We start from the raw sequence: 15,940 nt of genomic DNA on the forward strand, positions 1-15,940 counted from the left end.
CAGTTTTGGGGAACAAACATGGAAACTCATGACACTAACATAAAGGGCTTGCTAACTTTTTGTCAAAATGTTTCATTTTCACTATGTACCTCTTCTGACTTCTCGGCATCACTAACACTCAACTCTTGATTTTTCTTTACATCGTTGTTTTCGGAGTTGCATTGACTGTTATCATCTGAATCATGTTCATCTGTATTATTTTCTACCTGTTTCGTCTGGCTGCACATGTACCGGATGCTGATATTTTTCCCTGTTTATTTAATTCTCAATACTTCTGACATGATTATTGTCATCCATTTAGTTTATCTCATTTGTTATCTTATCTGTTTCCCTTTGCTCCTCATGTTCTGCCGTGTTATTGTCTTTATTTTCTTCATTTTTGCTATCTACTTCACCAGACAGAAACTTTTTGGGCCCCAGACAAACTGTTCTCGTGGCTTAAAATGAATAAAGGCAAATCTAACCAGCTCTCGTCTCTCTGATTTGTCCAATACAGCAAAAATAAAATAATCAAGAACACTTTGTTTCACAGACTGAAGTTGTTTCTTCTCAAGGGTTTCACGAAGGAAGAACTTACAAAGTGGGGCCTGGTAGTGCTGCAATCCTAGAGTCCCCAAACACTTCAATATGCGTGTGATGCGCAGGTTATTGTGTGAATATCTGCAAAATCAAATAAAATCTCTGACCACTGGAAATGCCTAGAAGTTTACAAAGCATAAACATGACAGTAAAAACCTGTTCAGGTTCCAAAAGCGATCCTTCCAGTTAGGAGCACGGTCCACCTCTCCTGTTGTTTCGTTGACCAAGCGTATACCATAGAAATCCAACATGAGCCTATATGATTTCACCAATTTCCTCTTTGCTTCTTCATCTTTTCGAAAAAGCTAGAAATCAATTCATCAGATTAATTATATCAATATATCAGATTAATTATATCAATATATGTTTCCCAGCCAGCAATGACATGTGGGGCCCATATGAGGGCTTGCACCCGGGATCCACATTGGGGCAAGCTGTGGAAGCCCAGATGTACTAAAATTGGGACCAGTACGGGTACTGTGTGGGTCTTAATTGGGCAATTCATGTCAGACCCATTTGGGCCCCACCTGGCCAAATGGGCCTTAAGTGGGCTTGCACCCGGGATCCAACTATGGTTACCCAGATGGGCTTTAAATGGGCTCTGTAAGAGTCTTATGTGGGTCCTAAGTGGGAAATTCAAGCCAGACCCATTGGGGCCCCACCTACCCAAAGGGGTTTAAAGTGGGTTTGCACCCAGGATCCAGCCGTGGATGCCCAGATGGGCTTTAAATGGGTTCTATAAGGGTGTTATGTGGGATCTTAACCGGGCAATTCATGACAGACCCATTTGGGGCCCACCTACCTAAAGGGGTTTAAAGTGGGCTTGCACCAGGATTCAACTGTGAATGCACCTGAATGTGGGTCCTAACTGGGCATTTCATGCAAAGCCCATCTAAGCCCAACCATGCCAAATATTTTAAGGAAACAATCTAAGCTAAACAATCTAAACTAAAATCGAAGAATGAACATAAGTCCAAGATAAATACAAGACACTTGACGCTTTGAACTGCAAGAAATATATTGTTTAATTGAACAACTAAAACAATTTATATTTCACAACAGTAGCTCACTGGAAAAAAAAAAATGCTGATAATTTATTCGCCCCTATGTCATCCAAGATGTCCATGTCTTTCTTTCTTCAGTTGAAAAGAAATTTAGTTTTTTTGATGATATTTGATTTTGATGTTATTTGATTTAGGAATTTAGATTTTTTTCTCCATATAATGAACTTCAATGGGAACCAAACGGTTCAAGGTCCAAAAGACAGTTTCAGTGCAGCTTCAAAGGGCTTTAAACGACACCAGACGATGAATAAGGGTCTTATCTAGTGAAACGAACGCTCATTTAAAATTAAAAAAAAAAAAAAAAGCACAAGTATAAGCACAAATGCTCACCTTGGTCTGTTCTGTGATGCTCGTTCGTGGCTCTCCTGTTCGAAGTCGTTCATCAAAATGCAAATGAACAAATCTTTTTTCAAGTAATTTGGTTCATTCAACAAACGAAATACATGTAACTTAGAAAAAGATTTGTTCCTTTTTGATGAACGAGTTCGAACAGGAGAGTCACGAACGCGCATCACAGAACAGAGCAAGGCGAGCATTTCTGCTTATAAAACTTCAACTTTGTTATTTTTATTTTTTTTTAAAAACCTTAAAGGTTGTTTTTTCCCCCATCAAAAACCTTAATTTCTTTTCGACTGAAGAAAGAATGACATGCATCTTGGATGACATGGGGTGAGTAAATTATCAGCAAAAGTTTTTTTGTTTTTTTTCAAAAATGAACTACTCTTTAAATACAAAATACACTCAGGGCGTGGTGGATGCTCCCTTTTATCTTTGGGCTCTTGCAGCCCTCTCCCCTCCACGGTCCATGCGCCACTTCCCCAGTGCCATTTCCACTTGCTTGCGGTTCACACTTTTGAGTAATTGCATTACTCTTCAGTGCACCTAAAAACAAAGGAGCATAAGTCAATTTAGCAAGGTTCTTTTTTGCTCCAACTTGTATGTCTTCAAATCATTCAGTCAAGAAAAACACATTTACACATGTGGTAAGCTAAAATGTTTGCTCTAGAGTGACATTTAACATGGAGTTTTATAGAGTTTTATATACCTATAACACTTTTTCCATTACATGTTGAAATATACAGTAGCCTCAAATGCACACCAGATTTGAGTGACATTAGAAACAATTTTCCATGAATATATCAAAATTCATGAATTCTCCAAAGGCGACCCCTTTGGTATTAGGGGTGTAACGGTACACAGAAGTCACGGTGTGGTTCATACATTACGGTTCTGTACAATGGAGGGAAAAACAAAACAAAAAGACATAAGGCATTGTATTTTTTAAATAAGTTTTATTAATAAAGGCATAAAACCAGTTTATTTGTAATGCACTGACAATAGTTTTATATAATTAGTTTATTAATTAAACTAATAAAACCTTGTGATATGTTTGGTAATTGTACCTGAATTCAATTAAAATTATTTTGCAATATTTCAGATCAATATTTTTGTTTTCCTTAATTTTAATTAATATTATTATTTAACAATGTAACATTATTTTCATCTGAATTATAAATAATTGATTTCTGTATAAAATAATAGTACGATTAAAAAACATTTGATTTTCTTTTTTAATCAATGTAGAATGTGTAAGATTAGTGCTGATTTAAGATTAGTCAAAGCAGCAGTGAACTGATGTTCAAACCAACATGTTTTTTTTTTTTTTGTTCTGGGATGCCATTGTTGCTATTGTAACGAACTACCCTTTTACATGCCTCTGATTGACAGATAAATCATGCAATCTTATTTCACTGTTGTTGAGGTTTTTTCAGCTTTGTACAACATTTGCTTCATACATTTACTGTACTTTAATTGTATTGTTAAAGAGGGCAAGCTTTACCATTTAATTGAGCCATACATGCGTTTTAGACACTTACATTGTTCTTTCTCCGTCAGTGAAATAACTGCGTCCATGTTATGAGCCGAGTTTTTTTTTTTTTATTTACTTTAACTGCTCTGGTATTATCAATGGGATTACATATTTAAGGTGTTGCTAATAATTCAAATTATATTTGAATATTCGCAAAACTCACTTACATTCACGTTAGCGATACTGATTCAAAACACAAGCGCAATGATTGAATGTCAAAGCACGGTTTGAGCGCCCTGCCCCCCCAGCCGAACTGAAAGTTTTGATTGGTTTTGCACCCAAGTCAGACCTGTCCGTTATTGGCTGAAGTGCTTCAGATCTGTCTGTTATTGGCTGAAGCGCAGTGCTCCACCACAGTCGTTTTGAAAAGTGTCTGTCAAATGCCCTGTTGCTTCGTCGGTACTTTTGTTAAAATGTGCTTCCATAGTACTTTTGGTGAAAAACAAATGTAGCGATGTTGAATACTTTATTTTTATTCTACTCACGTAAGAGTAAAAGTACCAAATTTTAATTATACTCAAGAAAGTAGATTTTTTTTTTTACATCTAGTGAAGTACTGTAACAAAAGTACTAGTTACTTTCTAGTATTAGTAAGTATTAGTTAATTTTAGTTACTTTAATTAGTTACTTTCCACCTCTGCATCAACGCATTCTCACCCCAAGGCGTCACCTTTGACCATGCTTCAATATTTGACGTTTTAGGCGCCCTTTAGCGTCACTTACATGACGCGATCCTACGGCGTCATCTAACTGACGCTAAAGGAAAGCGTCAGTTAGAGGACGCGGTTAGGTTTAGCTTGTGTGGTATAGTCAGCTCCCAACTCAACTGTGAACATAGATTATCAGGAGTGGGCCGTTATCGGCGTTAACATGCTGCGTTAACATGAGACTCTTGTCGAGAGATAAAAAATTATCACTGTTACTCTATTTTTACAGTGTGTACGTGTGTGTGTGTGATTATGTGTGTTTATGTGTGTGTAAATCTGTAGATATATGATATTTGACAATACTGGTTATTAGATCAGAAAGGATATATGATCACTGTACAGTCACATACAGGATGGTTCAATCATCATATGTAGGAATTAGAGGAATGAACATTTGATCCTATTCAAGCTACAGGCTTTCTGTGCGCTGGTTAGTTATGACAAACAATAGGCTATGCATCAAATGTTAAAAGAAAAGCAGAGAAACCTAACTTACATTACTTTTATATAAGAAATGTAAGTTAGTTTGTCTATATGTAATGATAGTAGTGTGTTTATGAATAAATAATGTAGTTAGCAAGTATTTAATCATATTCATGAGAGGAGCATGCTGAGAACTTTTGATTGGTCGGCTCCTCAACCGTTTCCCAGAGCCGTAGAGATAACACAACCGAGGCTGCAGTTTCAGGACTCAGCATAGTCTCGATGGGACTGACAGGAAGAACGAAAGACTCAGACCTGGCTGATCCCGAACTCCAGACTCGAGAGATGAACTAATCATTTTGTATATCACACACGGCACGGTCCAGCAGACAGCACAGATCAGAGTCAGACACTGACGAGTCAACAACTAACGACACGAGAGGAGGAGAACAAACCTGATAAATATGAAGTTAAGAATGAACGTCTCGGATCAGGAGGTAAGGTGAACTAACAGAATGACACAGATATATATTATCAAATGTATTGTCAAAATTATTGTTCTGGGTTTTCAGAGCGGAGACAGTGACATCACCCGCACTTCCGCTCGCGGCCGCCATGAAAACGCGCACGTTGGTTTTCACCTGATATCTCTGCCAAAACTCAGCCAAAAATTATAAAACTTATATTGTTATTTTCAGTGCGAATATACGATTCCAACGAGCCCTGTGGCGTTCAGATCCGTTCAGTTTTCGCCGAGATATGGTTTTCACAGAATTTGCTGGGATAGTGACGTCACCCGCGTCTCATCTCGCGGACAACAAACGCGCATGTTGGTTTTCGACAGATATCTCAGCCAATCCTCTGCCAAAAATTAGGAAAATTATATTGTTATTTTCAGTGCTAATAGACGATTTCAACGAGGCCTATGTCGTTAGGATCAGTTGAGTTTTCACCGAGATAGGGTTTTCACAGTATTTGCAGGGATTGATATAGTTGTGAGTCTGAACCAGGCAGACCAAGTGCCATCTTCCCAGGATCACCAAGTGGAGGATTATTTTTTGAATTGCTCCAAGAGTAAACCAACTTGCAATCTTACTTGAACATGAATATTTTACAGTCCTGTAAAACAAGTTCCTCTTTGGACTTCATAAACTTTGATTAAATTCCCAAAACGTTATTGTAATTCAACATCTGAAAATTTCAGATGAGCTACAGGTGGGACACAAAGTATTGGACTGGGCCATATAAGCTGTACATGTACAACACATCTGTCCCTGTCTTCTAATATGTTGCATGTGGACTTCAAGATGTCTATTCAATCATTAGAGATGTTCTCTGTGCTTGCAACATAGATGGAGAAAAAGTATGTATTTAACAACTCCCATTCCCACTTCCATGAATCCCATTTCTGATGTGATGCTGTTTAGAATTTGGTGTATATGCTGCAAACCTAATTATGTACATTATAGGAATTATGCAATTATGATAGTGATTATGAATTATGATGGGGTGTGCTTATAATTTTGAAATTTTAAATACAATTTTTAAGTCAAAAACAGCATCCCAGCATAACCTATTCATTTTGCATAATTAATAGCTGAAATGTAAATTGTGTGTTGGGTAAAGCATGTTTCACCTCATAAAGTCAATGTAATTCTGAAAAATGACCCATAAGTGTGCTGTCCATGAACAGTAATAATTAAACTTGACAACTTTTTTCAAGACAACAAATTTTATTAAGAATTAGAAGAAAATAGAAATATAAAAAACTATATACAATAAAAATAAAATAAAAAAATAAACATATAAAGAACAGAACTATTAAATAAGTAATTAAAAAAAATGTGTGTTTTTCTGGAACTGGATTATTCGTCGAGCCATTCTAGACTCAGGCCCTCTCCACGGTAAGAGCCTCTCTTTAGTCTAATTTGAGCTGTGTGCCAACAGTGATGTCCTTCAGTGCTTTAAATAAGATTATATCCTTGTCTTCCCCATTAATTTTAATCTTGCAATAGAATGGTTTAAGAACAATAAAATATATTATTTATTATCATGTAATAAGCATGTAATAACTGAACTTACCTTGGAGGAGCAGCAGCAGCAGAGGCACTGCCAGCTTCTCTGTCTCTGTCCATTTCAGACCCCTTGGGCTGGTTAGTTACAAAAAACCACGCCGTAGAAGATCCTTCAACATGGAAACTCGAGAGCGTGAGTCAGGCAAGAGCAGACAGAGCTGATTGTAGTCCCAGATTCTGCTGTTGCGGACCCACAATCTGTGAGAATCCTTTGCTTTTAGAGCTCTGCCTGTCTTTCCTTAACACAGTCTCATCCCAAAAAGTCATATAACTGACGTCTTGGGACGTCTTTTGACCATACGTCAATATCTGCCTTATAGGGCCCCCTTAAACGTCAGTAGATTATTATGCTCATCAGGCCCGCATTCATTTGGTCAAAAATACAGGACATATTTGGTTAAATGGATTCAAAAGTGACTGTAAAGATTTATATTGTTGGTAAAGATTTTGATTAATATTTTAAATTCTTTGGTAACTGATCAAGAAACTACAGGCTTGATGATCTTCTTCTTTCAAATAAAAATAATAAATGCGGCATTTGTGTGAAATAATAGTAATAATAGCAAAATGATGAGCGACAGCGGTGTTGTCACATCAGGAGTGAGTGAAGAGGTAAGTGTAGAAATAAGTATTGATAGAAAATGCTTTGTTGTTTGGCAAAATCTTAATCTTTATTAACTTGGTTTATAACAAATTAAAGCTTGTGGTAATATTTCACATTTCATTTATTTTTTGTAAATGTTTTTTTTCTTCCCCGAGGCAACCACTGAGATGATAAGCCGCACTGTGAGTACACTTGTCATTAAACAGTGCATCTGTTTTAGACAGAGATTATCGTATGATGTGCAGTTGGACAGATGTTGTATTGTGTTATTTTGCAGGACACTGAGCACCCATCCTCCAGGAGGAGATCATAGGAGGAGGTAATATTCCTCCTCCCAGCGGATCGTGCTTCGGGGTGATGAGGGCGCTCTAGTGGTCCTCTCAGACCCCAGTGTCCCGAGGCTCTGGGACCCTTCCTTCTGAAGTGCACCCTTTCCTGTTGGACCCCGTATCTCGGCCTGTGGGGGCGCTAGAAGCACGGGCTAGGGCCCCTCTGGACCCTACTTTGACCCGAGTTTGGTGTCACTAGGCGGCCGGGTCCCCGAGTTATAGCCGTTCAAACTTTGGAGCCAACCTGCAACTTATTCCACAGAGCTCCTGTAGGCTTCCTCCCGGACTGTACATTAATGGGTCATATTTCATAACTACAGTGCTTTTATGAGGTGAAACCTACTGTACACCACACAGGGGACACAGCTCCACACACTCATGTACATTACAGACATTAATTATGCACAATTTGCATAATATTCGAACGTCCAGGGGGAAACCTATAGGGGACCCGTCAAATAGGTTACAGGATGGATGCTGTTTCTTACTTAGACATTTTCAGCGGGTCAGATCCTGTAAACATTTGGGGATTTCACACTATGTGGTGAAGTCCAGTCAGTAACTTATTAAGCTACAAGTTGGATGCTGATTCTGGGTGTATCTCGAGAACCAAGCCGACTTTGGGCTCCATACTCTGGGGTCATGGGGGGCCTATGTGTCCCTACCAATGCCCGGAGTTTGGAGCTCCAAGTGGGCGTGGTTTCCGAGATACACCCGGTCAAAGTCTCATCTTTGACTGGGCATTAAATCCCACGTGGAGCTGTCCCGTGCTGAAAGGGACAACACACTCCAGACTGTTAAGAGGAAGAAGATTATCTCACAGATTGCAGCACTTAGGGACACTAACCCAGCGGTTCCCTTGGTAAGCACCCTGGACTTGCTTCCAGAAATTGAGGATCCTGATGTGCCCTTAAACGAGGACGTGGAAGAGTGCAGCAACCCTGACTGCAAAGAGAGGGTGGAAAAGTTGCGGCTTGAGAACAGCAACCTAAATCAAAGTGTTGACATGCTGACCACTGCCCTGCGCGACATTACCCGGTGGTACCGTCTGTTGAAGAAGAGGTAAGCATCCAAGGGTGCGGGAAGATTGAGCAAGGCAACCGGGAGGCTCATCTCCTCTCTCGGGTCTGGAGGTGACCCTTCTGCCCACCGTGCCCGGGCCATCCAGTGATGTAGAGCCCTCCACCAGCCAGCAGCCACCCAGCTTTCAGGAGCCGGAGAGCCCCCCAGATCATGGGGTGACACTGAGTGAGTGCACTTGCATTGTTTTAACTGGGTGTTTCCTGAAACGTCATTGCCACACTGCAGAAAAAGCTTTTTTTTACTTAGTATTTGGGCCTTGTTTCCAGTCCAAATATCTAAAAAGTCTTCAATGAAGATGGGAAATAAATCAAAACTAAGCGAATTGGAAATAAATTCATTTTTTTTTGTTTATTTGTTTTTCTCTTTCTTTTTAAAAATGGACTTTGAGTCTGTAATAAAGTTTTGATTGATTGATTGAATAGAAAAATAATATTGTTTTTGTTTGAATTAAAATTATTTTTCTAGTTCCATTAGCAGATGATTTTGATTTTTTAAGCAAAAACTTATAAGAAAAGCTTTTTTTTGCAGTGCAGTACAACCCCGGCATTAGAATGTATAATTTAAAGTAAGTCACTATTTAATATTTATCACTGCTCTGTGTCTTACTTGAAAATATACTAGATACCAGAATGTATAATTTAAAGTAAGTCATTTTTCTTTGTGCACAGATAACATCACGGAAGAGTTTCGGCTCAACCAATTAGGGCCAGACCCATCATCTAAACATACTGATGATGTAAATGCCAAAATGTATAGAATTAATCAATTCTTAACACACATGAGTGAGGGTAAGACGAGACTGAGCACCCTGATATTCCTGAACGAGACGAGCAGGATTCATACGTAAGTCATTTTCTTATTATGTGCCTCTTTTAAAGCTGTTTTTAAAAAATATATAATAATAATAATAATAATAAAGATGAGTGTTCATAGAGGGCGTTTGTTGTTTGTTTGTTTGTGTGCAGGTGGGTCGCCCCCCTGCGCAAGGCCCACAAAAAGGAAACAACAATTGAGTATTATGTGCAGAACGTGTCTCAGTTCTTGAATTACGTATGTGAAACTCCTCCCCCTTCCTGTCGACTGTCAAAGACAGTGCTGATTGGTCTGCGCAGGGAGATGATGAGCATCAGAAAGTCACTGAAGAGAAAGGTTGCCATGCACCGGACTGCGGTAAAGACTGTTAAAGAACAAAAGGTGCTTAGCAAAGCCTCCCTATTGAAATGTCTGAGCCAGACCAAGCAGGCCATCCCCAAAATATTGAGGACGTTTTTTTCACCCATTTAACTCATTGTACTGACAGAGAATAAGAAATGTGCAACATGAACACTGAGATTGTGGTCTGTGTTGTTTATAGTCCTCCTGGAAAGTGACGATCCCTCCACAGCCCATCAGTGGGAATGTTATGGTCATATATCTGCCTACCTGGCAGCCATGTATGGTCACCGAGGGGGGGGTCTACCAAAATATGACCATCAAGGAGGTTGAGGAGGCTCAGGAATGCCCTATTGAAAATGTGTTCCTGATCAACGTGAGTGTATTACATTCTTTTTTAGACATCAGGTGACCTCAAATTGTTTAATCTGTTCTGAAACGTTTTTCTGTGTGTGTCAACAGATACTCCAGCACAAGACCAACCAGATGTTTGGCCCCGCACAAATTGCACTCACCAGAGAGGAATTCGACTGGATGCAGCGATTCCTGAACATCAGACAAAGACTTCCCGCTGCCAGCGCAGCAAAATATTTCTTTTTCACATTCACCACAAATGTCTGCAAAAAGCTGGTGACATATTTCAGAAGCGCCAGAAGGAAATCCAAACTTCACCGATGTGAGAACCTCCATCGCCAGCCGTGTAAGTGTTTTCTCTCGCTTTGGGGCTTCCTATTTCAGAGACTTTCAGTTAGGTGTTGTCTCCTAAAACTGCTTTTGTTTTCTACTTTTTTCTCTCCATTTCTAGGCCAAATTCACTCATCCAGAAACGGACAGAAATAAAATATCAAAATTCATGTGTCACGACACTCAGACGGCAGACAAGTTTTATGTCACAAACTTGTCAAGCAGGCCCTAGAGCTTTTGGAGGCTGTTCTTCAAGGGGAAGACAACACTGGAGTGGGACTCAAGCGAGTACGTCATCGCCGTAAGATGGACACACCAAGGAAGAGGGTGAGAGCATCGGAAGATGACTTCGGCACCACTCCTGAGGAAAGTCCTGAGACCAGACAGGTAAATAGATATCCTGTGAATGATTATGCTGTATTTATTGGCACAATAATGATCAATCCTTCACTGTGAATGTTCTTTTGGAAGGAGACAAGGGGGTAACCTACGTATTAACAATGAGACCAGAGGGGTATTGCACAAAAGTAGAATTAAGAAAGCCAGGATAACTGAACAGTCGCGGTTTGACCTATTCTGATCAGGGCATCCTGGCTTAATCCGTTGCACGTTTGCTGAGCCAGGATGAGAACGCGCGGCTATATGTCAAGCCAGGTGTATATAGTTTGGATAAATGCACGTTCACGGCATTCTTAAAAAGAGAGCGAAAACGATCACAGAATCACCGATCCAAAAATGGACAAAACCCGTGCGGCATACTTTTCACCTAATGAGCAACAGCTTCTTATGGAAACGTACGAAGAAGTGAAACATATAATATGTAAAAAAGCCAATACAGATGCTGTAATAAAACAAAGAGAGAATGCCTGGCAAACAATAGCAGACCGATTGAATGCTAAGTCCATAAATAACCACACTCTAAAAAAAATGCTGGTTTGTTTTAAGCCAATTTTGGGTCAAATATGGACAAACCCAAATGTTGGATTTAAAAAATGCAATTAATAAATTTAACCCAACAGAGAGAGGATGTGCGGCATAACCCATCAAACTGACAGGTTTATTGCCCCCCATAAAAATAAGCCCCGCCCCTTTTTACCACTCCCACCCCGCCCATTTATGAACTGTACGTACACGTTTCCCACGGTCTCCCCTCACCACTCCTCACCACCACCCCTCGCCACCTCTTCAGTTATGGACTGGTCACGTGATCGGGGGGAAAATTTTCCCACGAACCGGACCCCCCCATCCCATCCGACCCGGTACTGAACTGGACACCTGTTACGGAGGGCTCGTGTCACCACCCCCTCACCCCCTCTCAACTTCAGGGTGATCACGCGATCGGGGGGGGGGATTTTCCCCACGATGGTGAAAAAACAATACATTTTCAAACTTTAAGGACGACATAAAACAAAGATAGGTTTAGTGATTTTTATTAAAAGAAAAATCTTTTACACAGGTGTAATTCTGAACCTCTTGGCTTGCCATAATCCTAACCAAACGTATATTACACACGGTGTGTTTCCTAAGCATGTAAAAACAAATTTTCGCGTATAAATTGCACGATAAACACACTGCGTGCAAGACGCATTTAGTTAATGTATCTATGGCAACCAAACGTCACTGGTGAGACAAACGTGCAACGTTTACGTTTTGGCAGGGAAAAAACTGATCAGGAAATGTAATGAAAATGTAACAGAAGTTGTAGAAATGTAGTGGAGTAGAAAGTATAATAATTGCTGCAAAATGTAACGAAGTAAAAGTAAAAAGTATGCACTATTTATTCTACTTAAGTAAAGTAAAGATACATGAAAAATGTACTTAAGTAAAGTAACGAAGTATTTGTACTTCGTTACATTCCACCACTGGTGAAATCCTCCATGAAATCATCATTTCTAAGTAGGATCTCTGGCATATCTCAACAAATATGTTATGCATTTGAATGAGTGGTGTGTAAATATTCAACACATCTTCAATGTTCCTACAGAGAGCTGAGCAGCCTTAAACTAAAGGAGACCAACAAGACCGATGGCTTCATTGGGCTCAACAAGTATGCTTCTACTCTTTTTATTTTTATTTTATTTTTTATAGCTTATATAAGTGTAAAATGAGGTAATTGGAAGTTTGCATGTTATATTTCTAAGAATACACGCATAAGAAGGACATTTTGTTTAGAAAGAAATAGTTTTTCTATAATTTTACCTTGGGTAAACGATTCATTTACTTTTTAGTGTACATTGTGTCCGTGGACGTTATCCGGACGCTATGGTCAAAGCCTGGGACAAGTTTTACCGTCGGCAGGGATCAAAGAATGTCAGACCTGGTAAGCTAAATGTGTAAACAATGGACTACTTGCACAACTACTTCCGCGTTCTTATTACATACCGGGAGTTTCCGGGAGTGTTCATCGCACGTCCATACATGAGAATGCAGATTATCACTACGTTTTATGGATGCCAATTGATTAAAACAATGAATAATGATCTCTGTATTAATTATCTCGAGCCTGCTGAAATGTTCCTATAAATATATTTTCTTTCCAACTGTTCCATTCTGAATAATAAATAGGCTAAATATATATATCCACTAACCTGCAGCAGTCTTCTTTCTTCTCATTAACAACAGTATTTTTCTCTTAGCCTACTCATATTCTATACTTGAGTTTACATTTTTTTTTAATGAATTTGACTAATAAAAAGTACATTGGTGCTTATTCCTGTCTTTTTAAAATAGTTGAATGATTGAATGATCGCGAGGTGCCTACGATCAGAACGCCCGCAGTTAGAGGAGAATGACAGTTAACTTCTCTGAATATTAATTAAGCATTTTGGGCATGAACATGTAATAGTAAAACGATTGACATTGAAAAATGACACTGAATGATCACAATATTTAATCCAAATAAAGAAATGTTTGTGTTTCGTACTGATGTTATTCATCTGTTCACACATTTCAGCGTCGCGGTCACTAGTGTAGACGAACACTGACACCCTGCGGTGAAATAATGGCGTATTTTGAACAGCCGCAGGTTTCTCGGATTGCCTTGGTTTGGATTTAAACTTTATGTTCCGATGAGTTTTGAAAATTCTGCACACGGTAAACATCAGAATATCCTAGTCATAGATGCAGAGGGCTGGACGGAGGACGGAGGATCCTCGTCCAGAGGACATCATGGCGAAGTGGAGGCCGCTCAGCAGAGCACAGGCGGAGAGTGACCCGGGCATCATCAAGGGGGTGACCAGGCAGAAATGGTCGGGTCTGGCTGTGAAGGCCTTTGGGGAGCAGAAAGGTATGTACAACTGTCTTATGAGCACAGTAAAATCCATAAATAAAATGAATATAATAACATCATGAACAGCACATTAATGACTCCCTCTTTTTGACCACAGGCGTTGTTGCAACCAAGGCCTTCGGGAAGGGCTCCATCCTGTGTGATTTCCACGGAAAGGTGATCACAGGTGCTGAGGGCAGGGAGATGGCAGAGACGCAGGACCAGCTGGGCAACCTGTTTTTCTTCAAACATGGCCCTGACGAAATCTGCATCGATGCGGAGACTTTCCCCTGTGAGTGCCACCCGTCTCTGGAAACCATCGGGAGATGGATTACACATTCAAAGAAGAAGCACAACGTGCAGCCATGCCACTGCATAGTGAAGCTTCAGGGGGGAGACAGGCATGTCCTGCTCTTTCAGGCCACCACGGACACTGAGAAAGATGATAAGATCTGCTTCGACCACGGCATCAAGAAGAGGACTTTTCGTGGGGAAGAAGAGGAGCTGGAGTGACTGAACATTTGATTCTTTACAATTTGTGTTACATTTTATGACACAAGACTATGAACTATCAATGTTTTGTTTTTCAACTGTGAGCTTGCGAATGAACTATAGATGTTTGGACAAAATTGGGAGCTTGCGAATGAACTATAGATGTTTGGACAAAATTGGCAGCTTGCGTATGGACTTGATGTTCATGTAAAAGGAGCCTCAATAGTGTCTAAACATTGTAGTTTCATGTAAAAGGAGCCTCAGTGTGACCAATGAAATAATTGACCTTGATCTACGTCCTGGAGCTGGAGTGGTTGGATCTCTGACTCTATTTTTTCAGACTGTGATTTTGCCGGACGTCTGCTTGCCTCTCACGGACCATGTGTGACAAATTTAAATGGAGCCTCGTTGTGAACTGACAACCCAGACAGACTGTATTGTAAGTAGAGTAAAGTACTTATTGTAAGTGTATTGTAAATACTTTGTATTGTACATGAATTTATTCTCACTAAAGTTATAAATCAGTCTATAAATGAAAGTACTTTCCCTACAGCTTTGAAAACAGCCATAGTAAAGCCTATACACAAGTCAGGAGATAAGCTCCAGGGGCCTCGTTTATAAACGTTGCGTACACACAAAAGAAGGCGTACGCCGCTCTCTACGCAATAGTTGGTCTTTATAAAAAACAAACTTGACGGTAAAATGTGCGGTCCTTCACGCCAGCTCTGACCCAGGCGTACGCACAAAAACGGGTGAAATGAGAAATGGCGACACCGTCGGCAGATGGAAAAACACGTGAATGTGTGTGAAACTGTAGACGGTTGTGTAAAATAAATGGCAATACTGCCTCTCATAAATAACACGAAGACTTCACAAAGCAAGTCTTACAATTAACAGCCTACACGAACACCCGTTTGATCGATCTGCAACAGAAATGCAACTTAACATTTCCGAATTTCCAAAAAAGAAAGAAATATGTTCTTCAATAATATTGGCTTATACAATTCATTCTCATAAATAAGATGGTAAACAGAACAAAATAATGTACAAAACTGATATTCTCGCCATTACTAATGCCAAAAAAGGCACTTGAGTGGCAAAAGGTTGCAGACGCCGTAAATGCTGAGCCTCACAACCTCGGACTGTGGCCGAAATAAAAAAGAAATGGTCGGACTTCAAAGTCGAGGCAAAAAAGAGTCTAGTCATTAATTCAATTAGAGAGGGCCAAGGAGTTGGGCGAAATCAAGACTGTCCAAACTGAAATAAACTGCACAATGAGGGAATTCTTCAATAAATAATATATTTTTCCACAGCTTTTGTTGTGAAGATGATGCGTTCACTCCGAATCCTTCCATTTAATCGCCACATCTTCTAAGAGCTCAATATCAGCCATTGTGCGTCATTATACGCATTGTGATGGGGCATTTTATTTACATCCATTTAATTCTGCATCTGACAAGCTACGGATGTCGGTTATAATCTAAATGGGAAATAGTTCAGCGCAAATGTAATTTCTTGCAGCTTTCTGAATGGTTGAGACACGTCATACGTTATTTTATCAAAAATAAAACAAACTAAAGGCATATGCATGAATGCCATGATTCCGGAGC

At 39.7% G+C, this 15,940-nt stretch overlaps 2 protein-coding genes and 1 long non-coding RNA gene across 4 annotated transcripts in view; 2 read left to right on the top strand and 1 right to left on the bottom strand.

Moving 5' to 3' along the window:
- The window catches only part of LOC148997241 (uncharacterized), a 50,384-nt gene extending 49,661 nt beyond the window's left edge, over positions 1-723 (bottom strand). The window contains exon 1 of the long non-coding RNA XR_016147119.1: positions 578-723. This is a non-coding gene — a long non-coding RNA (uncharacterized LOC148997241). The remainder of the gene's footprint in view (positions 1-577) is intronic.
- Positions 1-15,940, top strand: part of LOC120464435 (protein NLRC3) — a 263,102-nt gene that overhangs the window by 76,812 nt on the left and 170,350 nt on the right. The window lies entirely within an intron of this gene.
- On the top strand, positions 3,872-14,846 carry LOC148997242 (N-lysine methyltransferase KMT5A-like). Of its 2 annotated transcripts, XR_016147090.1 has the most exons (11): positions 3,872-7,504; positions 7,600-8,899; positions 9,403-9,577; positions 9,700-9,928; positions 10,089-10,262; positions 10,349-10,586; positions 10,692-10,957; positions 12,555-12,617; positions 12,799-12,890; positions 13,685-13,856; positions 13,957-14,846. XR_016147090.1 is itself a non-coding variant. In XM_089122224.1 (5 exons), the coding sequence occupies exons 4-5, from the start codon at positions 13,691-13,693 to the stop codon at positions 14,349-14,351; spliced, it is 561 nt and encodes a 186-aa protein (XP_088978350.1). In that variant the 5' UTR covers positions 10,731-10,957; positions 12,555-12,617; positions 12,799-12,890; positions 13,685-13,690; the 3' UTR covers positions 14,352-14,846. The 2 variants fall into 2 exon arrangements, 1 of the variants encoding a protein (XP_088978350.1); XM_089122224.1 differs by lacking the exons at positions 3,872-7,504; positions 7,600-8,899; positions 9,403-9,577; ... (1 more) ...; positions 10,089-10,262; positions 10,349-10,586 and having other exon boundaries at positions 10,731-10,957.

Source organism: Pimephales promelas, chromosome 2, assembly GCF_988280905.1.
Source record: "Pimephales promelas chromosome 2, fPimPro1.hap1.1, whole genome shotgun sequence".
Lineage (NCBI taxonomy): Eukaryota > Metazoa > Chordata > Actinopteri > Cypriniformes > Leuciscidae > Pimephales > Pimephales promelas.

What these genes read in the sequence shown, in the direction of transcription:
- LOC148997242 (XM_089122224.1), top strand. Translation starts at nt 13,691, where the DNA reads ATGCAGAGGGCTGGACGGAGGACGGAGGATCCTCGTCCAGAGGACATC. An exon ending in GGCCTTTGGGGAGCAGAAAG is followed by an intron (nt 13,857 to 13,956) that starts GTATGTACAACT and finishes TTTTGACCACAG; the next exon opens with GCGTTGTTGCAACCAAGGCC.